General features: G+C 41.0%; 1 protein-coding gene across 1 annotated transcript in view; it reads left to right on the forward strand.

The window, feature by feature from the left end:
• Positions 1-26,964, forward strand: part of LOC144769444 (polycystin-1-like) — a 640,821-nt gene that overhangs the window by 312,656 nt on the left and 301,201 nt on the right. The window contains exons 33-34 of the mRNA XM_078653538.1: positions 18,786-18,981; positions 20,744-20,911. Coding sequence (XP_078509664.1) covers positions 18,786-18,981; positions 20,744-20,911 — 364 coding nt within the window. The remainder of the gene's footprint in view (positions 1-18,785; positions 18,982-20,743; positions 20,912-26,964) is intronic.

The raw sequence follows: 26,964 nt of genomic DNA on the forward strand, positions 1-26,964 counted from the left end.
CGAAAGGATACAACTTCAGTTTTTGAGTCTTTTGTGTTTTATCCACTTTTTCAGAATTGCTAGACCTCTGTACAAATCTTTCAGTATCTTAGTCCATCCTTGGCCACCAATAAAGCTCTTTAATGCTCTTCTTAGTTCTTAAAATTCTCATGTGTACCTTATGACATAGAGCTGTAATCCTCCTCAAAGCCAATGGAGGAATACAACCACTACTTCTTTGCTACCATCCTTTCGAAATTCATCCTGCACTTCCTAAAAGTTTTCAACTCAGGCTTGATCTCACCTTTGCTCCCCCTGTCCATTTTCCACACTGTCTTACTTCTCTTAGTACCTCATTGTTACTGTATGCCATATTCTAATCTATTCTGTATTCGATCCATTATTCCCTGTTTCTTCTATAACAGAATTAATGTTGTATTCCAGACATCATCATCAATTTCCTGCAGAGGAACCAACATTCTGCTTAAAAAAGTAGAAGTTACATTTTACTCGCCCAGTGTATATTTGTCATAATTAAATTAATCCTGTAGACCCATAGACTGCATTGAAATTCTGGCTGATGAGCTTAGCATGCAGCCTGTTGTAAACAAATATAGTTAAAGGCTTGTGATCAGTTCTAAGGATAAGCTCTTTTACCCGAATGTACTTTAAAAAATGTTCTAGGGCCCAAATACAGGCCAAAGTCTCTCTTTCTATCACTGAGTACCTTTCCTGAGTTGGTGACAGAAAACATAAAGCAAACGTGACCACACATTCCTTCCCTGCATTATTTGTTGGGTTAGAGCAGCACATAGGCCATTACTGCTGGTATTTGTCGTCACAATTGTTTTAGACATGGTATCAAACCCTTGCAAAACATGTTGCTTTGTAAATGATTGACATTCTTTATTTCCTCGAAAGATGCTTGGACAATTTGAATTTGGTGTCACTCTTTAACAAACTTTCAGAGAAGTCGGTGACAGGTTTGGAATAATATTCGGCTATACCAAATAAAAACCTGGTATTAGTCTTAGATTTAAGTGCTGAACTTTTCTGTATAACTTCCACTAACTTTTCTTTTGGTTTATTCCTATTACCACTTACTCATGGGCTAAATATGTGATATTAAATTTGGTAATTTCTGCTAGCAAACATTTTTTTTCAAGATCTCCAAAACTGCAGTCAGTTATCCTGTTCTTTCTGTCACTGCTCATCACCAGTATATCACCAAGAAAATGAATGGCCGGTGACATTTCCTCAAACGAATCCATCAGCAGCCTTCAAAAAAAAACTGTAGCTGATGCCAAGCCAAATGGCATGCGCTGAAACTGGAAACATCCAAATGGTGTAATAAACAGAGTTAACACCCTACTCTCAGAATGTAAACCTACCTGGTCATAGGATGAAGTTGGGCCTCAGGTGGAAAACCATTTATATTCCTCGTTAACAACAGGATTTCATCACTCTTTGTTAAAGGAAATTGACCAACTATAATATTATTGTCTAAACACATGATATACACACATAATGTTACCTTGCCATTGGCTCAGATGTTTCTTTTGTTTATATAGCATGAGCTAAATGCAAATTTTCTAAATCAGCTTTACCTTAACCTCTCATTATGAATGATTAATTTCTCATTATTTGGTGAATCTTAGGTTCAGCATTTGTTTTAAAAATTATCCTATTTGTGAACCTGTTCTCGAAAACCTCAATAAATGTTCCTGGTTTTCAGACCTTGGCATTCTCTCCAGGTCCATACTGCTAGGATCTAACGTAATATACAAGCATCTTTGTTTTTCCATCCTAACACAGCCAACGTATAATTTACCCATTGCATACCTATTTTGAACTCTGAAAATTAATGATCTGAACCCCTAGTATTTGTAAGCTATTGCTATATAACTTTTGGAGTTAATGTCCGACGGTTCCAAACTACTCCCTAATTTTGTTACAACTTTCCTTCCCATACGTTCTGGGAAAATAGAGTATAGGAAGTTCCAAAATCAGCCTCTACTTGTAGTAGAATTCCCCTAAAGGTCATCCAACACAAATTGACAAATTGTTGTTTCACTTCCCTCTTTTGATGCTCAGAACAAGTTCAAGTTTGGTTCTCTCCTTAACATCTCATTTTGTGCCCCCTTTACTTTCAGAGGGATTAGTGTTATTCCCTGCAATGCATGAGACTTTTTACTTACTTTCCTTCCTTTTGCACACTCTTACTTAATGTCCAATGACACCACACTCCATACATTTCACATTACGTATATGGCGAATTGTGTTGTGATCTACCACATGAATTACAGCTCCTCTTTGTAAGAAAAAACTTCTCAGACTTGACTCTTTCATTTGCCTTAAATATGTTACTATCTGATATTTTGTTTACAACCCTTTTCACTGATTTAACTTCTTACCTTGCAAAGTAGTCTTCCAACATCTCTGTGATAACTCAGCCTTTTTAATAATTGTTATTTTACTTTTAGGCATTAAATCTCCACTCACCCTGATTTTCTCCAACACCCCTTGATTATTTATATCAGTCTTACTAAAAAAAATATTTAAAAAACTCATCATTCACTTTTAAAAATGTGCATTCATAAAGCAGATACATAGTCCTCTTCTGTCTTTGTTGTTTTCATTTAAAAACAAATTTACAACTAATAGCAATGCATACTGTAGGAGAATAAGGTTCATTTAGATCTGCTATGGCATTTACAAAGACATTATTGTCACCAGCACCTTTCTCTTTAGTTTTTGCATCGGGTTGTACACATGCACCCATTTAGGACCTAAACAATGCATTAATTTTTTTTTTCTTGATGACGGTACATTTTTATACAGGACAGTGGAAACATATTTTACAAAATACTCTTTCGATCCAGTACAGTTCATAAAAGGCTCTCTTGGTACTGACAGAAACACTTGAGGTGGATTTTAATAAAATTGTTGAGAAGTCACCATCAAGAAAAAAATGAACACAACTATTTAGAATATGTTAACATAAGAATGACTGTGAAATAATATAAAGTTCCTGCCAAAAATAAATGCCCTGTATCTTTAGTTCAAAACGATACTCTTTTTGTGAAAACACTTAATTTAACTTTGTGCGTAGACACAATAACATTGAAAAAGAAATACAAGCATTTAGAAGAAAAACACAATTATCCAGAGTTAAAATATTTTCTTTAATTTACTGTTACAGCAAAGCAGTGACATCGAAATTTCAACTTTGTAGGATCAGTGGTGTGTTAGCCTCAATGCTGACATAGTACGCCTCCTGGTTTCCCAGTGTCAAACACACTAAGAATACTGCACACCTCTAACTTCTCATTGGCAACTATGAGGTGAAATTGACAGCATACGTACAATGTGTGATGTACCATTCGCCTGAAACAATGTGTTTCATATTCTAGCACCTGATGTATGGAGTGATGGCGCCTACTTCTTTTCTTTTTTTTTTTTTCTTGTCCTCATTTGCCGAACCCTTATGTGTGCTTGAAGAAACCACCGACCACCATATTGTGCTAACTTGTCCTGCCCACCAGAAACCTGTAGTGCGCATCAGACAGTTGCACAAAAAAGAAAAGATGTTTGGTTGGCGGAAGAAGGAGAAAACCACACACAAAGAGGGGGACCTTTAAAAAACTCCATCTAAGCATATTTCGGCCTGTTGGACCAGAGATTCGGAGAAAGACCCTTGTTGTAGGTCCATGGAGCAGGGAAGCTGGCATAATCATAGGACCGGGGAAAAAAAAGAAAAAAAACCCGGAAACCTACTTCCACTGTGTCAAATATTCCCAAAAAGCAACTCTTTTCCTGCTGCAGGATCTGGCCATGTCTACATTAGAAACTTCATATAGGGACGATAACCATCCTGTATATGTTGGAGGGGCTGTATCCACCCAAAACCTACAGATCTGTCTCCTTGCCATTAAAATTGCAAAAAACAGGAAGGATCTGGCATGCCCTAGGATGTTTTCATCAATCCAGAAGATAATCAGAGGGAGAGTGCTACTCAAAGTGATATTTAGAATAGAAGAAAGGGCATCCATCACCTCTTCCCAAAAACGGCTAATGGCTGGGCACTCTTTAAACATGTGCACATCTGAGGCTTCTGCAAGATCACATTAGTTACACTTTTTTCCTGGCTGGAATTTGGCTAATTTTTGGGGCTGTCCAGACCTTGGTTTCCTGTGGGAGGGGTAGGTGCAGAGCAGCTTGCCTGCAGCGACGCTAGAGGGCTCCCTCATCTCGCTGCTGGCCCCACTTGGACGGCCCGTGAGGTTTCAAGAAGGAAACATTAGGGTTCCAGAAGGTCCCCTCAGTGGAACCATTATGATACGACACTACCTCAGGTCGTATACTGGTGTCCTGACAAATTTTTAAAGGAACCAAGTAATTTATGAGCACCCAGGTCCTGATGAATCGCCCTTAGGGCGTGAAACATGTTGACCACTTCTTGCACATAAAGGGTTGAATAAGGGTTGGTTCCATTACTTGCCACCCCTTAGTACCCCTTTTCTTTTTATTGAAGCAGGGAGCCTGACCAATAAAACATTCACCAACAGGACTCCCCTGACTTCTTTTAACTTCACTACCACGCTCACGATTACACTCCCTTAGGCCCCTCACACGCACACACCCGCTGGCCCAGAATTAAAGATCTCCACCAAAAGTGCAGCTCTCACCGCTGCCCGACGGGCATTGCACCGCCAGCCTGCCGAAGGAGCAGGGTACCGATGATGAGGCTGGACAACTATCGACTGGGGCTACAGCTGTGGTCCTGTCGATAGCCTGTGTGAGGTACCTTTTCATTCTGGAATATGGGTCTACACTGCACACTTGAGACCCTTTCTTCACCCCTTGTCTAGATATCACGAGAGAGAATTATAGGTTGAGCCAAATTTCTTGAGCTCTCCCGGGGGAACTCTGTACACCATTTGTTGTTAATTTTTGGGGAGACAGATATGCACGATGTAAAGTAAATAGGTGGTTTCGTCTCAGCCAAGCTGGCTTCACAATTTTATACAGTAAACTAAAAGAGTTCCGCCACAAATGCTGGCACTGTTCACCCACATTGCTACCCCATAGCACCTCCGGGAGACTGATGTCATCATCTATCTCCTCCAGGATCGCCCAGTACCAACATGCAACCTCCTTCCCCCCCCCCCCTGGTCTTCTCATCAATAGATTTTCTAAGTTACTGTAATTTCCCAGGGGGACTCCCTTCCTTATCAATGCCTGAGCCCAACTCGTCAACTGTATGTATTTAAAGTTGGTTAACCTAGGCCCGACTCTCTCCCGCAAAGCCTCCCAAGGTATCAATGAACCTCCTGCTATCAGCTCTCCCCAGTTGAGAATTCCGGCTTCCTTTATTGAGCATGCCAGCCTGTCTTTAAGACACAAAGGAGTGCCAGGCGAATCCCAGATGGGGGCTAAGTTGGAAAAGTAGCTCATCCCTGTTCGTCTCCTAATTATGGACCAACTACTGGCCAATGATTGAAGAGTTTTTAATTTTATTTTTTTAAAGAATTTCTGGTCCCCAAACGTAAAAAGAAAACCGTCAGATGAAAGTTCTGACCCCTCCAACATAGCTCGAAACATCCTCCCCCTAGGGTTATCCACTGGTGTTTTTAGAAGCATTCTTGAAAAGGATAATTGGAAAGCCCAAGCATAATATTGGATATCTAGACACGTTAACCCTCCTTTTTCTCTCCTTCTCCTCAGTTTTTTCCAAGCCAATCTCGTGGCTCTATTCCTCCAAATGAAAGAGTTTATTTCTTGTTGACATTTAGATATTTGTTTGACATCGAAAGCCATAGGGATAGAGTTAAACAAGAAGGTATATTTAGGCAGGATGGAAATTTTTATAAGGTTTGTCCTCCCAAAGATAGATAGCGGGAGATGGTTCCATGCCTTTAGTTGTTTTTGACATTCCTTATGTACTCGCTCAAGATTGTAAGTGGCGATTTTACTTATATCTTGGGTTATTCTGATGCCAAGATAACGCATAGAGGACACTACATTCACCTGAGTATTTGAGATATTCCAAACCATAATTTCAGTTTTTTTCGGAATTTATGTTGTATCCGGAGATTTTACCGAACTCCTCAGCCCTCCTGATCACCGAGGGAAGGGCCAGATCTAAATTTGATGTCATTAAGAGGATGTCATCGGCATATAAAGCTACCTGCTTTTCCCACCCTCCAAAGCTAAATGGTGGTATATTAGCCTCCTCTCTAAGAATCTGTGCGAATGGTTCAATATATAGGTTAAAAAGGAGGGGAGAAAGCGGGCAACCTTGCCCTGTGCCTCTTGAAATTTCAAAAGGCTCTGTTAGGGAGTTATTTACATAAAGCTTTGCCGTCGGGGCCTTATATATGAGTGAAATCATACGGCAGAAATTTCCAGGCAGATTGAATTTCTCCATGACTGCAGTCAAATAGGACCAATTGACCCTATCAAAGGCCTTAGTCGCGTCCAGCGTAAAGACAGCCAGAGGCAGAGTAAAAGTGGTAGCGATGTCAATCACCCCAACCAGATCTTGCATGAGGTCAGCTAAGTATCTGTCCTTAATAAAGCCCTTTTGGTCTTCATGAATTAAAGAGCTCGCCACCCTCCCCAACCTGGATGCCATAATAGCTGCAAAGATTTTATAATCGCTGTTGAGGAGCGAGATTGGGCGATATGACCCACATTCTTTCGGATCTTTCCCTGGTTTAGGTATTAGGACAACCGTGGCATCGTTCCAAGACTTTGGAGGGTCCCTCCCCTCCAAAAGGATGTTATTAAAAATAGAAGCCATTATTGGGGCAATCTCCTCCTTAAGGGCCCTATAAAATTCCCCTGGCAACCCGTCGGGGCCTGCTGCCTTCCCCCGCTTTCCTTGCCCCAAAACCTTCCTAATTTCTCTTCTTCCAACGACCTACTCTGCTCTGGTGATAGCTTTGGAATAGAAAGTTGGTCTAGCCAGGCCTCCCTCACTGCCTTATCCTCCAGGGTGTCTTCCTTATAGATGTCTTGGAAAAAGTCCCGGAAAGCACCTCCTATTTCATCCTTAGTGATCTGGGGGACAGCATCTCCCTCCACCCTAATCTCCCTGATATAATTTCGAGCTTAGTCGGTTTTAGTTTTCCAAGCGAGAATTTTCCCCGCCGCCTCGCCAAACTCAAAATGAGATATTTTGCTCGCCTCCCACCTTCTAGAGACCCTAGCTTGTAATATATTTTCTAATTGTGACTTTAACTCTCCATATCTTTCAAAGTCTGCACCTGATCTAGTTTGGACACCCAAGGTGCTTTCAATAGATTTCATTTCCCCCTCCAGATTTTCAACACTTTCCCTGTATTTCTTCCTTCTGTAGGAAGCTCTTCTCATTATACACCCCCTCCAGAAGGCTTTTAATGCATCCCACATGACGTGGATTTCCGTAGAATCTATATTTACCTCCAAGAAATGCCGGGTCTCTGATCGAAAAAAATTGACCTCCTCATTTTCTAAAAGAATGGTGCGATCGAATGACCAAGAAGAATGGCTATGTTTGTGTCCTGGTTTCAATATAAATGAGATGGCCGAATGATCGGAGAGATGTGAGGGAAGGTAGGAAATATCTATCAATAGGTCTTTCAGACAATAACTAAACAAAGCATAGTCTATCCTAGACACATGATTGTATTCAAAGTTTCGGAAAGAAACCCCCAACGTATCCTCTGCCCTTTCCCTCCAAACATCTGCAAGACCCAATTGTGACATTGCTATTACGAGAACTTGTCTAGATTTGGAGTGGGCACAGGCTCTAGATTTAGCAGACTTATCTAATGTCGGGTCTAGGACGATGTTAAAGTCACCCATCCAAATAACTGGTCATGAAGAGCCAGTAGGTTGTCTCGTATGATATTCAAATAGGTGGGGTCGTCCTGGTTAGGGCCGTAATACCCGATCAGGATGAAAGGAAGGCCATCTAACATAACCCTTACAATAAGCCACTGACCACTCCTATCCTCCCTATATTCCATGATTTGTGCTTTTGCTTGTTTTTTGAAAATAAAAAGCACCCCCCTAATGTTTGCTGATTGGTCTGTGCAAATAAAATTGTCAACCCATTTTTCCTTTTTTAGAAACTCTGTTGTTTCCGCCTTGAGGAGGTGTGACTCCTGAATGGCTATGACCTGTGCCGGGGAATCTTTCAAATATTGAAAAATGTTTGCTCTCCTCCCCCTAGTGCGCAGGCCATTGACATTCCAGGATAAAAAATGTAACTGAATCATCTCCTCAAACAGTCACCGCTCCCCCCTGCCTCCTCTAAATTCCCTGCCACCTTGTTGTCATGTCTTACTCTGATTTTTATGGGGCATGAGGCAAAAAATATTCGTTGATAGGTTAGGCTATTTGCATACAAGTACCCTTCGGGCTCAGACATTTGAGGATTTATTTTTTTATTTTTACCCCTGCCACCCTGTGCAACACCCTCCCCCCTGGAAAACCCTACCCCACCTAAACTGGACAGATGTATTGCCAGTTTGCGCCCTCTACCTCCTCCCCCCTCCTCCCCTCCCTCCACTCACAAGCTGCGTAATAGGTAGTGCAAAGGTAGTGCAAAAGGTACTCACTCCTAAAGAATATAAAAGTACAGTAAACAAATAACTAAAAAAGAGCCTCCCAGTGACACCTAAACAACCCCATTTTAAAAGACTTCCAGCCTCTCTCTTTTTTTTTTTTTTTAAATATATATATGTATATATATATACATACATATACATATATATATATACATATACATATCTTTTTTTTTTTTTTTTGTGTCTGACAATTAAGTTCCTTTGCCCTCTTATATGTTTTCTAATCAACTTCTGTTACATTTCTTGACTGGCTGGAAGATCCCTGTCTTTTCTACCATACGACCCAAATATGGCATGGAGAGATCAGACAAACATTTTTTTGTTTTGTTTTTTTAGAAGATTCCTGCTCCTCCCCGGGAATGATCCTTTAGTGATTCCAACATTTCATCCGCCTCAAAAGGAGATCTAATATTGTGCATTTTGTTCTTATACATAACGCGCAGAAAAGCAGGAAATCTCATTTGCACTGTTGCACCTAGGGCACATAATTTCTCCATCCTCTGGCCCAGCTCCCACTGCCGATCCAGGGTGGTTTTTGACAGGTCAGAGCGAATCTCAAAAGGAAAATCCGGACCATTTAAAGTCTTATTTTTTAGGGCCAGATTTAGGATTTTTTCTTTGATAGAATAGGTAAGAAAGTTGACCAGAATTTTTCTAGGCTTCTCTCTGCCAGGTTTTAGACGGAAAGGGTCCCTATGAATCCTTTGGATATCTCTCCCCAAGATATCTGATGATTCTTCTAAGCTGAGTGAATCTTTTAGCAGTTTTACGACAAAGGTTTTTATGTCGCCTCCCTCTCTCCCCTCAGGAATCTTCAGAAGCCGGAGGTTATTTCTTCTTGAAAAGTTCTCCAAAGACTCAACCCTCTCGCGAATCGCATCTCCCTCTCTTTGCAAGTTAAGAATTTTTGCTTGGGCAGAACCCAAATTGGCTTTAAGTTCTTCTACCGAGCCTTCAAGGGTTTCTGTCCTCTCGTTCAAACGATCTACTTTTCGCTCCAAGACGTCGCAGGCAGCCCTAATCTCTGATTGATTTTCAGCAGATGTTGCGAAACCCTGCTTTATGTCTGCTTTTAGAGAGTTTAACAAAGACTCAATCGAGGAACCAGCTGTATCCACACCTACGCCAGACTCTCCCCTTTCTACTTGCAGCGGGTGCAGATTATTTCTCGGTGTCTGTTTCGAAACTACCTCACAGGTTCCTGGATTCTTTGACGGTGGACTATCTTGGATGTCTTGAACAAGTTGTGAGCTGACTGGCGTCTGGTCATTACTGCCTGACCCATCTACTGGCATGATTGTATCTTCTAGAGCAAGATCTGCCATATGGGAGGTAATTTTCTCTTGAAAGTCTAAACGGTCAGAGTGTTCAGCTATATGGGGCTTCTGAATATTCAAAACTTGGGGCAAAACTTAAAAAAATGAGCGCAAGGAGGGGGTTATACGAGCGGGTTTTAGCTCACACTGTCTCTCTTTGATTGCAGCTCTCTGGAGCCCCCTCTGGCGCCCCTTTGGTTCAAAAACGTACCCCTCCTGCAAATCACTTTCACTGCCACAGTCTGATGATAATACCTGACTGTCCTCTAACCCCCTGCCTCTCCCCCCTCCTTTTCGTGATTTACTCTTGGCTTTTTTCTTATTTTTTCCAGAGCTAGAGCTCTTAGAGCTCACAAAAACAGCCTCACCTGTGCCCCCCCTGTACACACTCTGACCGTCACCCACACAGGCAGCAGCCAGCTCACCATCGCAAAACACCTCTGGGGACTCCAAAAACGGGACAGAAGGATCTGATACAGAGGTCGCCAGGGGAAAAAAGACGCCAATTCCTTTTCCCCCCGTCACCTTACCGCGATCTCTGCAAATGCCCGCCTGCGCTGCTTTTCCCCGGAGGAGTCCTCGAGCCGCTGCGCTGCGGCCACGCCTGAGCTCCACGGCTGCAGCCTTCCAGCGTTGTGGCAGAGAAAGCCCGCGAGCAGGAATGAGGGTGGGGGCGGCGGCCCAGTTCGAAGCCCCAAAACACATCCGCTGGACGGCTCAGAGAGGCAGCGCCTTTCCGTTCAGCGGCACCGCGACCTTCCGTGCATCCATGAGAGAGGGAGGGGAAAGGAAGCGGAGGGCTTCACCGAGGACGCACGCTACCGCTCCTCACACGGGCGCCATGTTTTCCGAGCCCCGCTAGTGATGAAAAACAAACTGCTATTTCCGGCGCCTACTTCTTGTCGATGCCACTCTGTTTGTGTAGAGCTTTTCGCCTCTAAAGAACTGCACATTTCTTCTCCCAGGGATACTTGTGCGACATGCAGATGTCAGCCTTAATGGTCTACTCGTGCTCAGTTCTCAGAGAAGCATTAGAGGAAAGCCACAAGCTATATACCACAAGTCACTCACTATGAGCTTGGGCCCCATGTAGTAATAGTTTAACTGCCATACAGCACAAACACTAGTGCAGCCTTAGAAAAGACTATTAGTAGGGAGCATGAGATTGGCTGATCTGGTGATCCGCATGGTTACTTGTTTCGGATATATACAGACTGTCTTTAACCAAATTGGGAAATCTTGTACCTCAACAGATGCATTAGTCCAAATTCTTGCATTCTCCATAAAACTGCATCACATGGTAATCAGACGATTACAGAGAAGACTCATGCAAAGCAAAATCCTTCCGCATGACTCTTCTTAGGTTACGGAGGGCTGTTCAAGTCGCACATCGCCAGATTGGAGTGACCACTCGCACAAATGCTACAAAGGTAAATTTTGATTCCAGAGTAACAGCCCTGGGTCAGTGATACTTGCTCTTCCACCAACTTATCCCAATACATGCATTCTAAATAGAACCTAGAAGGACTACACATTCTATTAAGGAGGTCAAAGGAGATACCACTTAAAGGTTCAGTAAATACAAACAATGTATAAGCATATACTCTACACAGTACTAGTTTAAAACCTGTATCTACTGTGACTTCCAACAGCTTTCCTTTAATTCCGACTTGTAGTTCAAGCAATATGCTGATGAGATTCCAAACCAACCAAACCTGCTGAGTGCAAAATCAAATCCTTTTTGCTGGCTCCACACAACTACTGTTGAGGCACTTGTTCTTTGGTGGAAGCACTGTTTTTTTCATTAGCGTACCAGCTGTCGCACTTTCTTCGTTCATATACACTGCTTCTAATTAAGGATCATATGTTCAAACCATTTTGCCAGTTATAAACCCTCCAACTAAGGGGTCGATTCCGATCCGGTAAAAAGCGCTCCGAATCGTCGTACGGAGCGTTTTTCCCCCGTATGAATCGTACCTGTAAACGTCCCGTACGTACGATGAAGTACGATTCGTACCAGGAGCCGTACTCCGTACGAGTCGTACAAGGCACCGCACGACTCTAATCTCCGTACGATTCTCCCTCGGAACCCGCTGTACGCGACATTTGTACGGTTGCGGCTGGTTTTTACGACCCAGCAAGTACGATACGTGTTGGGTACGCACCGTACGACCCTTTTTCTACGGGAGCTGAAAACAGCCGTAAAAGCAGAGTTCGTTCCGAAACAGGTACGGAACGGCCCCCCCAGGTACGGTGCGTACCCCCCATGATCGCAGGGGTACACACCGTAACCCTGCGATCATGGGGTGTACGAGCCGTACCCCCATTGTACGATCGGTGTACGAGCCGTACCCCCATTGTACGATGGGGGTACGGCTCGTACACCGATCGTATGATTATGGGGGGTACGGACCGTACGGTGTGTATGTGTTTGTGTGATTTTCCGTACGACTCGCCCTTACCTGACGTGGACCGTACGAATCGCGTCCTCATACCCCGGTCCGGATCGTACTCGTCGGGTCGTACGGCATGTGTACGAGTCGTACGGTATGTGTACGAGTCGTACGGTGCACGGTTTCAGCCTTGCAATACCTACGGATCGCGACGATTCGGACGGATTCACGGAATACAAATAGTACTTCGCGACTCGGACGGACGGGTACGATTCGTACGGAGAGGGCTCCGGTTACAAATCGTACGGACATTTTTTTTCCCGAATCGGAATCGACCCCTTAGTGTTTGCAATTGTTAAAATGCTTTTTCTTATGTACTAATCCCATTTTAGCAATCAGAAAAGTTTTTCTTATTCCTAAAATGGGATTCCGAATGGATACCTATTCAAAATCTCAAGAGGCATGTTGTTGGTGTCCCTTCAGAATACTTAATCGGTATCGTATGTATTAATGTTTTACAACTGATATCCGGTCACAAAACATTGATATTTTACTGATAAAACCTCAAAAGCAGGTGTTAATATATTTGCTTTATGAATGTAATTTTTTTTTTTTTTAATGGGTGACTTTAACAAACAAAAAAAACAGTCAACTATTCTTTTTAAACATAATCAATTTCCTTCAAGGATTAGGAGCCCATTAAAAAAAGAAAATGCTTTATTGAAAATAAATGACAGACATGATGGTCTGCTGATTGTAACAGGCCACCATTCCTGTGATTTCCTTCAGTCATATTGAGCCGCAATGTGCAACCTACCTTATCCTTAATCGGTGAACAGTCAAAATATCGACTACAAAATATCGACTGGACATATTATCGAGTTTTAAATATCGAATGGACAAAATATCGACTGGACAGAATATAGACATCAAAAATATTGTTTTTAAGGTAAGTAATATAATATCGAATGTTAAAAATATAGACAGTTAAAATATCGAAGAATATAATATAGGTTATTAAAATTATCGAATTTTCTAATAATATTGAATTATTTATAGTGTTTTTTATGTTATTATATGTGTTAAAAGTGTGTATTTATAGTATAAATAATTTTAAATAATGAAATATTTTTTTTTTTATTTTTGCATAATTTAATTCGGTAGCGGGTTGTGGGTTTATAGGGGAATAGGGTGGGAAGTAATTTAATTATAATTAATTGAATATGTAAATTTATTTATTGTTATTCATTTTTAATTATTTGTTAATTAATTTATATTTGGCAATTAATTAAAATTAATTGATTAATTGCTAATTATGGTAATGTTACTAATTTATTTTCTGTAGCGGGTTGTGGGTTTATAGGGGAATTGGGTGGGAAGTAATTTCTTTATAATTAATTAAATATGTTAACCTATTTATTGGTATTGTTTTATAATTAATTTTTAATTACTTTTTTATGGGTAATTAATTAAATTAGATTGCTAAAAAATTTTATTTAATTGATTAATTGATAATTATGTTAATTTAATAATTTATTTTCTGTAGTGGGTTGTGGGTTTATAGGGGAATAGAATGGGAAGTTATTTATTTATAATTAATTAAATAAATCAATTTATTTAATTGTATTTAAATTGAAATTATTGTAAATACATTTTTAAATGTTAAATTATTAATTGTTAATTTGTAATTAATTTGTATTAATAGTTAAATAATTGTAATAATTAAATTTAATTTGTAATTTTAATTGATTAATTATTATATTATATTACATTTGTAATTACTTTTAATTAATTTTTGATAGATATTAATTTATATTGATTGAAATAATAGATGAAGTATTTAATTTCCCTACTGTTGCACTCTCTGGAGTGGGAATAGTAATTTTTACCTCTACGCTATCCAACGTTTTCCCTACTGTTGCACTCACTGGAGTGAGAATAGTAATTTTCACCTCTACGCTATCCAACGCTTTCCCTACTGTTGCACTCACTGGAGTGGGAATAGTAATTTTTACCCCTACGCTATCCAACGCTTTCCTCACTGTTGCACCCACTGGAGTGGGAATAGCAATTTTTACTGCTACGCTATCCAACGCTTTCCCTACTGTTGCACTCTTTGGAGTTTGAATAGTAATTTTTACCCCTATGCTATCCAACACTTTCCCTACTGTTGCACCCACTGTAGTGGGAATAGTAATTTTTACCCCTACGCTATCCAACACTTTCCCTACAGTTGCACTCACTGGAGTGGGAATAGTAATTTTTACCCCTACGCTATCCAACACTTTCCCTACTGTTGCACTCTTTGGAGTGGGAATAGTAATTTTAACCCCTACGCTATCCAACGCTTTCCCTACTGTTTCACCCACTGGAGTGGGAATAGTAATTTTTACCTCTACGCTATCCAACGCTTTCCCTACTGTTGCACTCTTTGGAGTGGGAATAGTAATTTAAACCCCTACGCTATCCAACGCTTTCCCTACTGTTGCACTCTTTGGAGTGGGAATAGTAATTTAAACCCCTACGCTATCCAACGCTTTCCCTACTGTTGCACTCTTTGGAGTGGGAATAGTAATTTTTACCCCTACGCTATCCAACGATTTCCCTACTGTTGCACTCTTTGGAATTTGAATAGTAATTTTTACCCCTACGCTATCCAACGCTTTCCCTACTGTTGCACCCACTGGAGTGGGAATAGTAATTTTTACCCCTACGCTATCCAACACTTTCCCTACTGTTGCACTCTTTGGAGTGAGAATAGTAATTTTAACCCCTATGCTATCCAACGCTTTCCCTACTGTTGCACCCACTGGAGTGGGAATAGTAATTTTTATCTCTACGCTATCCAACGCTTTCCCTACTGTTGCACTATTTGGAGTGGGAATAGTGATTTAAACCCCTACGCTATCCAATGCTTTCCCTACTGTTGCACTCTTTCTAGTGCGAATAGTAATTTTTACCCCTACGCTATCCAACGATTTCCCTACTGTTGCACTCTTTGGAGTGGAAATAGTAATTTTAACCCCTACGCTATCCAACGCTTTCTCTACTGTTGCACTATTTGGAGTGGGAATAGTAATGTTTACCCCTACGCTATCCAACGCTTTCCCTACTGTTGCACCCACTGGAGTGGGAATAGTAATTTTTACCCCTACGCTATCCAACACTTTCCCTACAGTTGCACTCACTGGAGTGGCAATAGTAATTTTTACCCCTACGCTATCCAACACTTTCCCTACTGTTGCACTCTTTGGAGTGGAAATAGTAATTTTAACCCCTACGCTATCCAACGCTTTCCCTACTGTTTCACCCACTGGAGTGGGAATAGTAATTTTTACCTCTACGCTATCCAACGCTTTCCCTACTGTTGCACTCTTTGGAATGGGAATAGTAATTTAAACCCCTACGCTATCCAACGCTTTCCCTACTGTTGCACTCTTTGGAGTGGGAATAGTAATTTAAACCCCTACGCTATCCAACGCTTTCCCTACTGTTGCACTCTTTGGAGTGGGAATAGTAATTTTTACCCCTACGCTATCCAACGATTTCCCTACTGTTGCACTCTTTGGAATTTGAATAGTAATTTTTACCCCTACGCTATCCAACGCTTTCCCTACTGTTGCACCCACTGGAGTGGGAATAGTAATTTTTACCCCTACGCTATCCAACACTTTCCCTACTGTTGCACTCTTTGGAGTGGGAATAGTAATTTTAACCCCTACGCTATCCAACGCTTTCCCTACTGTTGCACCCACTGGAGTGGGAATAGTAATTTTTATCTCTACGCTATCCAACGCTTTCCCTACTGTTGCACTATTTGGAGTGGGAATAGTGATTTAAACCCCTACGCTATCCAACGCTTTCCCTACTGTTGCACTCTTTGTAGTGCGAATAGTAATTTTTACCCCTACGCTATCCAACGATTTCCCTACTGTTGCACTCTTTGGAGTGGAAATAGTAATTTTAACCCCTACGCTATCCAACGCTTTCCCTACTGTTGCACTATTTGGAGTGGGAATAGTAATTTTTACCCCTACGCTATCCAACGCTTTCCCTACTGTTGCACCCACTGGAGTGGGAATAGTAATTTTTACCCCTACGCTATCCAACACTTTCCCTACAGTTGCACTCACTGGAGTGGGAATAGTAATTTTTACCCCTACGCTATCCAACACTTTCCCTACTGTTGCACTCTTTGGAGTGGGAATAGTAATTTTAACCCCTACGCTATCCAACGCTTTCCCTATTGTTGCACCCACTGGAGTGGGAATAGTAATTTTTACCTCTACGCTATCCAACGCTTTCCCTACTGTTGCACTCTTTGGAGTGGGAATAGTAATTTAAACCCCTACGCTATCCAACGCTTTCCCTACTGTTGCACTCTTTGGAGTGGGAATAGTAATTTAAACCCCTACGCTATCCAACGCTTTCCCTACTGTTGCACTCTTTGGAGTGGGAATAGTAATTTTTACCCCTACGCTATCCAACGATTTCCCTACTGTTGCACTCTTTGGAATTTGAATAGTAATTTTTACCCCTACGCTATCCAACGCTTTCCCTACTGTTGCACCCACTGGAGTGGGAATAGTAATTTTTACCCCTACGCTATCCAACACTTTCCCTACTGTTGCACTCACTGGAGTGGGAATAGTAATTTTTACCCCTACGCTATCCAACACTTTCCCTACTGTTGCACTCTTTGGAGTGGGAATAGTAATTTTAACCCCTACGCTATCCAACGCTTTCCCTACTGTTGCACCCACTGGAGTGGGAATAGTAATTTTTACCTCTACGCTATCCAACGCTTTCCCTACTGTTGCACTATTTGGAGTGGGAATAGTGATTTAAACCCCTACGCTATCCAACGCTTTCCCTACTGTAGCACTCTTTGGAGTGGGAATAGTAATTTTTACCCCTACGCTATCCAACGATTTCCCTACTGTTGCACTCTTTGGAGTGGAAATAGTAATTTTAACCCCTACACTATCCAACGCTTTCCCTACTGTTGCACTATTTGGAGTGGGAATAGTAATTTTTACCCCTACGCTATCCAACGCTTTCCCTACTGTTGCACCCACTGGAGTGGGAATAGTAATTTTTACCTCTACGCTATCCAATGCTTTCCCTACTGTTGCACCCACTGGAGTGGGAATAGTAATTTTTACCTCTACGCTGTCCAACGCGTTCCCTACTGTTGCACCCACTGGAGTGGGAATAGTAATTTTGACCCCTACGCTATCCAACGCTTTCCTCACTTTTGCACCCACTGGAGTGGGAATAGTAATTTTTACCCCTACGCTATCCAACGCTTTCCCTACAGTTGCACTCTGTGGAGTTGGAATAGTATTTTTTACACTTTTGCTATCGTACGGTTATAATATTGGATATTATTTAATTATATTATGTTTATATATATATATGTTTTAACAAATATGATTGTAATTTTTTTTATAATCATTAACTATTTAATTATTATAAGTTAATTTAAGTATTTTTAAGTATATTTTAGTAATTAATTTTTTACTTTAATTTAATTTAACACTGTTTTTAATGAAGTTGATATTTTTTAAAACTATATTTTTGTAAACGATATTTTGTACTCGATATTTTTGTACTTACCTGTTTGTAGATACAAACTTGATATTTTGTCTGTAGATATTTTTTCCTCAATATTTTTACTAGTCGATATTCTGTCACTCGATATTATGTCAGTGATCCTATTAATCATGACGAAGATTGCATTTTGACCCACTACGATTCCGATTTTTAAGAACAGACTAAAGTACGTAGGTTGGTTCTTAAAAATCTTTACTGGTCCAAAAAATATTGGTCGCAGTTTTCGACCAGTATTTTGCAATAGATATTCATACATCTGGCCTCAAATACATACTTATAGAAAATTTAATCACATTATACTGGCACTGTTTACTTTGCACTGCTTGCCCTTAAACATTCGAATTGAGTTCAGACGTTTCTCCACAGCTTTCAAGGCCCAGATGTATGATAAACATATTTAATTTGCTGACAAGTTCAAGATAACAGGAGGATTCTATGAGGCTAGGTTTAAAGCTGTTGACCATCTACAAGTCCTACCAATTATTCTGTATATTTGCTCTATGATTATGGAATTATCTTCCATTGAATATGTCCCAGGCCTTATGGGCTTTGCTGACTTATTTTTGTATAACTTTATCATACTGAGAAACTTGAATCGAATAGTTGTTTTGTAATTTCACATGTTCCATGTTTCTTCCTTGTGTAAGTTAATTTCTTTATTACTCATATTTGTGACTTTGTATTTGTATAGGACATTGCCCTCAGGGTATACTTAATAAGTGTCTCTGGTAATCACATGTTATATTTGCTTTCCTATTACTAACTACTTTATTTCAATATCTAAAACAAATAAAAGAAAATATGCCAGTACGAAGTTGCTTGCTTTGCCAATAACTGTCTCTTTTTCCTCTCTCTGGTTGCAGAGTCCAGGCTCCCGGCAGAGCCATTTTGTGCTCATCACATGTGCTGGGTTCTTCTTCATTTACCTGGTTTTGGTCCTCATTTCCCATAAACTGGATGACATTGATATCACTCGTGTAGGCATTATCCCTCTTTGCGGGCAGCCAGGGCGCTACAAGTACTGGGTCATGGTGAAGACCGGATGGAAGCGGGGCTCAGGTGGGTTGAGTCAGGATGTTTGCTACCTTCTGAGGGGTGCAAAAACAGTGTAACAGTGTATATTAATTTTCCCAGGCAAGTATGGCGTTCATTCATTGATAAATGGGTGTGCAGACCTTATAAGCTGTAATAGTTTGATTACTCACTTATTGTTCATTCTTCCATGTTCAGTTGTTCCTTGTCAGCATCCTTACACAATAAATTGAAGCCTCATCTCACAGACTACTAAACCTGCTTTTAACCAAAGGCAATTATTAAAAAAATAAAATAAAATATTTTAAAGGACCTACAGGATAGCTCCTTCTCCTCTTTCGGGTGTATTCCTGCTACATACAAGTCTCATAGATGTCAAACACTGCAGTTGTAAGGGGATTTGGGAGGAAAGGAATGCCAGGAGTTTTGACAAAGAAACAAGGTTTTGCAGTAAGCAATTAGGCAATTACCAACTCTTCTGAGTCCTTATTTTGGTGGTTATACTGTGAGAATGTAATTAAAGAAAATGAGATTACAACAGCAGAGCAGTTAGTCATGACTTGCCAGAAAACCCAATGGAGTGGTGGTGAAGCTCTGTAGGAGCGCCAGAAAGAGTTAATGTGATGTGGCACAGCTCTGATGAAACACCAGGGATAGTTGGAATATGATAGTGGAACTCTGCACCAGCACAGTGGAGCGTTTGGGTATGAAGGTGAAACTACAAGGAACAATAGAGGAGAGTTGATGTCATTTTGTGGAGCTCTGAAAGGCAAAGGGGGAACTTGAGGTTTGTTGGTTTAGCCCTAAAGAAACACATGGAGAGGTTTTGTGTAGTAGAGATTTTTGGTAGCACAGGGATATTGTGAGTCCACAGTGGGTTGTGCTGTAAGTGCCTCCATGAGTTAGATCCTGTTGGTGAAGCACCATGGAAACACCAGGTGGTGGAGCTCTGAGGCAACACTTGGGGCAGTTCTGATCTGGTGGTGGAGCTCTGATGTAGCATGTGTATTCAGTAGAGGAGGTCTGTGGAAATGTAAGGGCAGATTGTGGTCTGGTGATGAAATAATGAAGCACCAGGGAAAGTTGGTCTTTAGTTATGTTACTCTAGGAGGCTTCAGGAAGAGCTAGATGCTAGTGGTGGATCTTTGAGGAGAGTTGTGATCTCTTGGCAGTTCTCTGTCAATAAATCATGGGGAGCTGGGTTGTGGTGGCAGAGATGTGCAATTGTACAGAGTGGGAATAACATGAAATTGTGTACACAGAGAGTCATATTTGATGATCTGCAATTTTAGACAAGGAACACTTCATAAGCTGTTTACCCTGAGGTATTGATGGTGTATTCACACAGGTTGCTAGAGATAGTTACAGTGTGTATTTTACTCTGGCTGAGAGAACCTCAGTATCATATTATCACCTGCCTTAAAAATACAAATTCTCATCTTACTCAGACTGAACAATGATGTTAAATACTATGCAAGGTCCATAGTAAGCCTTGATTACCAGGATGAAATATCTTTATTACTTTCTACTGCCTACTGCTTTTGAGATTTGCTGCTCTTCATATGCTTTGTTCATAATATTCTCAGAACATTTCAAGCACTTATCTGAAACAACTTGGACGTGTAATATCCACCCAGATAAGTCATCAGTGTCTCATTGTGCACCAGGTGTGATATTCTGAAGGTTTTTGAATCACATTTGCAACAACCTTAGTATTGTATTCCATGCACCCTGGGATTTTGAAAACTCTCTTCTTTACCTAACTGTGCTTCCCATTACTGTGTTGTAGGAACCACAGCGCACATAGGAATTAGTTTATATGGACTGAACAAAAGTGGCTCCCGACACCTAGACAAAGCCTGGGCATTCCAGAGAAACAGCCAAGATATCTTTCAAGTGGAGACTGATGCCAACCTAGGAGAGATCTGGAAAATTCGTATATGGCATGATAACACAGGTATGACTGAGCTGGTGACTGGAGCTCTAGACATTTCTAATAGACTGTAACTGCATGTATAAATCGGCCTGTGGTCTTTTTTATCCTTGAATAGGTGGATGTGAGCATTCTTTCCCATGGTCCATAGGTTTCATTTTAATTAGATAGGACTAACAGTGTCATCAAAAAGGTCTAGAAAGAAGGACAGTAACAGTGTACAGAAAGGTCTAACAATGGTCACAGAATATCATGCTGTTAGCCGAGTTGCAGTTATACAAGATGTAGCTGACTTTAGAAAGCAACAATAATCCAGTTGGGGGAAATGTACATGGCTGTGCATAGTGTAGAGGGGACTGGGAATAGTCTGAAGCTACAGGAGATGCTTCTGATGGTGTATGATGTTGGGGAGAGATGTATGGTTCTGGGAGTTATAGCTGATGGTATATGGCCCAAGACAAGCTTTGGAAAATGTATAGACATTATGAATCAATGTAAATGGTGGTGTCTGGAGTTGCAGGCGAAGACCATGATGGTGTGTGTCATTTAAGTATGTGCATGTTTATTATATTTGTCCAATGTAGATCCTAGTGACATCAACAATGATGCTATTTGAGATGTTAACAGTGATGTAATCAAGCGTGACATTTAACATGTCATGAGTGATGCCATATGTGAGGTCATAAGCAATGCATGGTGGGGGCGCAAGTTACAGTTAGCTAAGTAATTTATAACTGGTGAATTTAAGTTTTTTTGTGTTTTTAAACATATTTTTTTTAATTATTACAAAACCTAACTATAATGTCACTTTAACCCTTGTTTTCTTCAATTAAATGTATATGTATACACATACATCTATATTTAGTTACAAAATATATATAATATATACATATATATATATTCACTAAAAAAACATAGGTTTCAGATATGTTATAGCTAGGAATTTGCATTTAAAAAACCATAGAAATTCACTGGAAAAAAACATAGGTTTTAGGGGTGTTATAGTTAGTTGGACATTTCACTCGTACAAAACCATTGAAATTCCCCCGTTATAGTTAGTTGTACTTACTATAACTCGCGCGCCCGCAATCCACTGCTGATGATGTCACATATTACATCATTCATGACATGGTCAGTGACATCACTGATGACATCTCAAATGATATCACTGATGACATCACTGATGACATCATCCAGTGAATGTGGTTTGGTTTAATATTTAAATAAGTATGATATATATAGCAATCTGCCTTGAAGACTGAGTGGATGTATAAGTGTCTGAATGGAGGATTTAGTAGCAATGTGATTGACTGTATAAGTGACGAATTTAAAGTGTCTCACTAAATATATTGGATAGTGATTAAACTGTGTTAATACCTGTACCACTCTATCTCTTGTTGTGTAAACTACTACATAAGTAGGTTACTAGCTATGTGAAAGTCTATATTGGTTATTAATTAGCTAAGTGAGTATTTGTATGGGATAGTGAATGAATGTGTGTGTGGTTGGGTGGGAGGTGTGTGACTGTCCAAAGATGTGTAAATTGTTGATTTAGTAGGTATATGAGGTTAAGACTGTATGTGGAAACTGTTGTTTGGGTGAGTGAATCTCTTTATGGGTGTGGTGATGAGTAAATATATTTCTCAATGATACATGTCCAAGAAACTAGGAATATAAAAGGCAGTGTATGTAACAGTGTTGTATATAAATAAGTATACATAAGACTCAGTGATTGTATGAGTGACGTATGGGTAACTGTATACTTGTAATAGTGATTTTATAACACACTTAAGTATGAGTTACTATCTATATCAATGAATAAAGTGGTGTGTGTGTAAGTGTGTAGCTTAGTAAATATAAGTATGATCAATTGTTTGCATAAGTGAGTAGGATGACTGCATAAGTGAATAGGATGTGTGCTGGTGTGTAATGTTGATGTAGGTGTATAAGTATATTTAATAGTGTTCTATTGATCTTTGTTAGCATGTATGAGTGAATCTATAGGTAAGTGTTTAGATGTTTTGTAGATGTAGGAATCACTGAGTGGGTTTTTAGAAAGTTGTATTGGTGTGTCAATGGTTTCAAATATGGTACTACATATTTTATAATGAGTGTTGAAAGGTTATACTAGTGTATGATAAGATGTATCAGATTGTCACGTGGATGATGTCAACAGTGATGTCATCAGTGATGTCACTGACCATGTCATGAATGATGTAATATATGACATAATCCGCAGTGGATTGCGGGCGCGCGAGTTATAGTTAGTACAACTAACTATAACGGGCGAATTTCAATGGTTTTGTATGAGTGAAATGTCCAACTAACTATAACACCCCTAAAACCTATGTTTTTTTCAGTGAATTTCTAAGGTATTTTAAATGCTAATTCTTAACTATAACATGTCATGAAACCTATGTTTTTTTCAGTGAATTTCAAAGGTTTTTTAAATGCGAATTCCTAACTACAACATGTCTGAAACCTATGTTTTTTTCAGTGAATTTCAAAGATTTTGCAAATGACAATTTTTAAATCTATTAATTCTTATATTTCTTTTTTTGATACTGATTTACTACATTTTTCAAAACTATTTATTTTTAGATATTTTATTTTTAAATTACATTATAATTACATTACAAAATATACTTTCTCAGAATGAATTACTTTAGTTTAAATACTTTGCAAATAGGCAATAGACTTTTAAGTACAGTAGTTCCAGTTGTTGTAATGCATAACACAATTTCAGACACAATGCAACATTGAGCACAATGTGAATTTCTAGTTCAATGCAATTAGTTACTTTTTGGATTACTTTTCTAACCACAAGACTAGATCCAAGATTCAGTCCTGGGACATCTCCTATAAACAGTTGTGTAAAAATGTTTTGGTTACAGTAGTGATTTTTAAGGAATTTTAATGTATTTTAAAAGTTGACACTTAGAAACTTTTTCACATAGAATCACCAATGTTATCCTACGAGAGGAAATTCACTTATTAGGTAAGTAGTGTTAGCGTTACTTTTTCTTACTCAGTGGTGGATCCTGGATCCAGCACGGGTGCATCTCCTGTAAACAGTCGAAAGACTGCGTTTAAGTCATACAGGCAATTTTTAAGGAATATTTTTAGTTTGTGAAAATGACACAATGGATTCCTACGGAAAGAAATACAAATTACTGGTAAGTACGCTTAGAATTACTTTTCAGGGTCAGTGCTGGGCTCAAAGATGCAGCACTGACGTCTCTCCTGATAACAGGTGAGTAAATCGGAATTCGTAGTTCAACTGATTTTAGGGGAATATTTGTACGTTTCAAAAATCGACAGAAACGTTTCTGGTGAAAACCACACAAAGGATACCTATGGAAGGAAATACAAGTTACTAGTAAGTACGTTTAGAATTACTTTTCAGGGTCTGTGCTGGGCTAAAAGATGCAGCACTGGGTTCTCTCCTGATAACAGGTGAGTAAATCGCAAATCGTAGTTCGGCTGATTTTAGAGGAATATTTGTACAATGGTGAAGGAAGGGGGCGGGGCCTGTGGTGACATGTGTGCAAACACGCCTTGTGGCGCGTTTTTAGTTGGGGAATTAATTCCTCTTCAATCCTGCAGTCCCCTGGGGGCCAACTAGCCCACCAGGTACCTCCAGTATGCCCCAGGGAGATGCATTGCAAAGAGGTATTCAGAGGCCATGCCCCTTTTTACAACACTCTGCAACACAGCTCCGTGGCGCTGACTGGAGGTAACTGGTGGGCTAATTGGCCCCTAGGGGACTTCTGGATTGATGAATAATTAATTCCCCAACTTAAAACACACCACAGGGCGTGTTTGCACACATATCACCTTAGGCTCCGCCCCCTACCTTCACCACTGTGCAAACACGCCCAGTGGCGTGTTTTAAGTTGGGGGATTAAGTCCCCTTGAATCCTGAGGTTCCCTGCCGGCCAACTTGTCCACCAGGTACCTCCAGTATGCGCCAGGGAGCTGCGTTGCAGAGAGTTGTTCAGAGGCCACGCCCCTTTTTACAACACTCTGCAACGCAGCTCCGTGGCGCTTAGTGGAGGTAAGTGGTGGGCTAGTTGGCCCCCAGGGGACCTCTGGATTGAAGAGGAATTGATTCCCCAACTTAAAACGCGCCACAGGGCCCGCCCCCTACATTCACCACTGTGCAAACACGCCACAGGGTGCGTTTTAAGTTGGAGGATTAAGTTTGCAATGACAGGGTGGGAGCTGCGAGGCTCCTGCCCTGTCATTAAAAATGGCAGTGTCCCGGCGGTGGGCACCCCGGGACACTGCAGGAGCCGGCCCTGGGGGGTGGCGGTCCCAAGGGGCTGGGGGGCCTCAGAGCCCCCCCACACCTAATTTGTAGTAGCCCAGGGGAAGGCGGTCCACGGGGCTGGGGGGGGCCTGAGAGCCCCCCACCCAATTTTATTAAGCCCCGGGGGGGTGGCGGTCCCCAGGGCTGGGGGGGCCTGAGAGCCCCCTGTACATAATTTTCAAAAACCCCGGGGGTGGCGGTCCTCGGGGCTGAAGGGGCCTCAGAGCCCCCAAACGTACTTTGAAGGAGCCCCGGGGGTGGCGGCCCCCGGGGTTGGGGGGCCTGAGAGCCCCCCACACAATTTTAATAAGCCCCGGGGCCCAGGGGGTGGCGGTCCCCAGGGCTGGGAGGCCCTCTGGGCCCCCCTTTACATATAGTCCATTGCCCCCTGGATTTGGCCTCCTGGGGGCTAAAAACCAAAGATGCGCAGGAGCCTGCCCTTCTTTTTTTTTAATTTCTGCCGAAATTCGCGCTGGGGGCATGAATCTCGCCAATTTTTTTTTAATGCTTTTTTTGGTCCTGGGGGTCCTTGTGGGACCCCTTGAGCAGACCTGGGGGGCAGGGTGTTTCTACCCTGCCCCCTTTTCGCGTTTTGCAACGTTTTTCTTTGGTTTCTTGTGCCTCGGTTCTACCGAGGCACAAGATGGCTGCCAACACTTCCTGATTTGGAGTGTTGACAGCCAATTAAAATACAGCTCATGCATGGCAGGGTGCGCATAGGCTGCGCTTAGAGTACGCGGATAGGTCAGCGGATCCACCGCGCCCATAGATTTATAAATGACTTTAACTGTCATTTTTTCAGGAACTACTGAACGGATTTACACCAAATAAGCAAAAGGCACGAGTCTGAACCAAGAACTACTGCTTTGCCAAATTTGGTGTAATTCCGTTCAGCAGTTCGGGCTGTAGCTGCGGCTAAAGATCCTATGGGAAATTGCATGGGGAAAACGTGTTTTTAGACCCCCCTTTTTTTTCGGCCCCCGCTTGATGAATCATCGTGAAATTTTCAGGATAGGAGCGGACCGGAGCTGGCCAAAAGTTGGGAAAATTGTGCGCTGATTCGTCAATCAGCACCAAAGTTATTCCAAATAGAATGTTGCGGATTTCCTATGGATAATAGGTCCTAACCATAACTACCTACTGGCGACCACCAGTAGGTCATATATATATAAGGGGGGAAAAAATTAGGAACATTGTCAAGAAAAATTGGCCCATAATTTTGACTGATACTGTGATTGGGTCCAAGTTACCTAATTCTCCTCTTATCACCTTCAGAAGGGCTAAAAGCATAGATCACTTCTAGATAAAACCAGTCCTGAGGTGAGCCTGAAATCTATGTGGTTACAGCCTACACGTGGTTTTTACAAATGCTCCACATACAGAGATTGCAAATTTGGTGTAAAGAAGACACATTATCAAACTCCTTTTAGCTCTCAGGAAATTGCTATAGCTGGTAATTTCAACTGCAAAACTGATCATGCTGTGTACGTCTTGACATGCACCTGTGGCTTGAACTATATTGGAAGTACCAAGCTACAGGTGCATGTCAGGATTTTACAACATCTTAGGGCAATTTTACACAGCGATCAATCTTATCCTGTGGCACGCCATTTTAAGAGATTTCACGACAATAATTTGACATTTTTAAAATACTATGTGGTAGCGGCCATTCCTAAACTACGTAGAGGAGCGAACAGAGAACTCAGATTAAGTCAATTGGAAACTACTATGATCTTGGAGTTCGATAGTAAATGGCCTAATGGGT

Source organism: Lissotriton helveticus, chromosome 7, assembly GCF_964261635.1.
Source record: "Lissotriton helveticus chromosome 7, aLisHel1.1, whole genome shotgun sequence".
NCBI classification, from domain to species: Eukaryota; Metazoa; Chordata; class Amphibia; order Caudata; family Salamandridae; genus Lissotriton; species Lissotriton helveticus.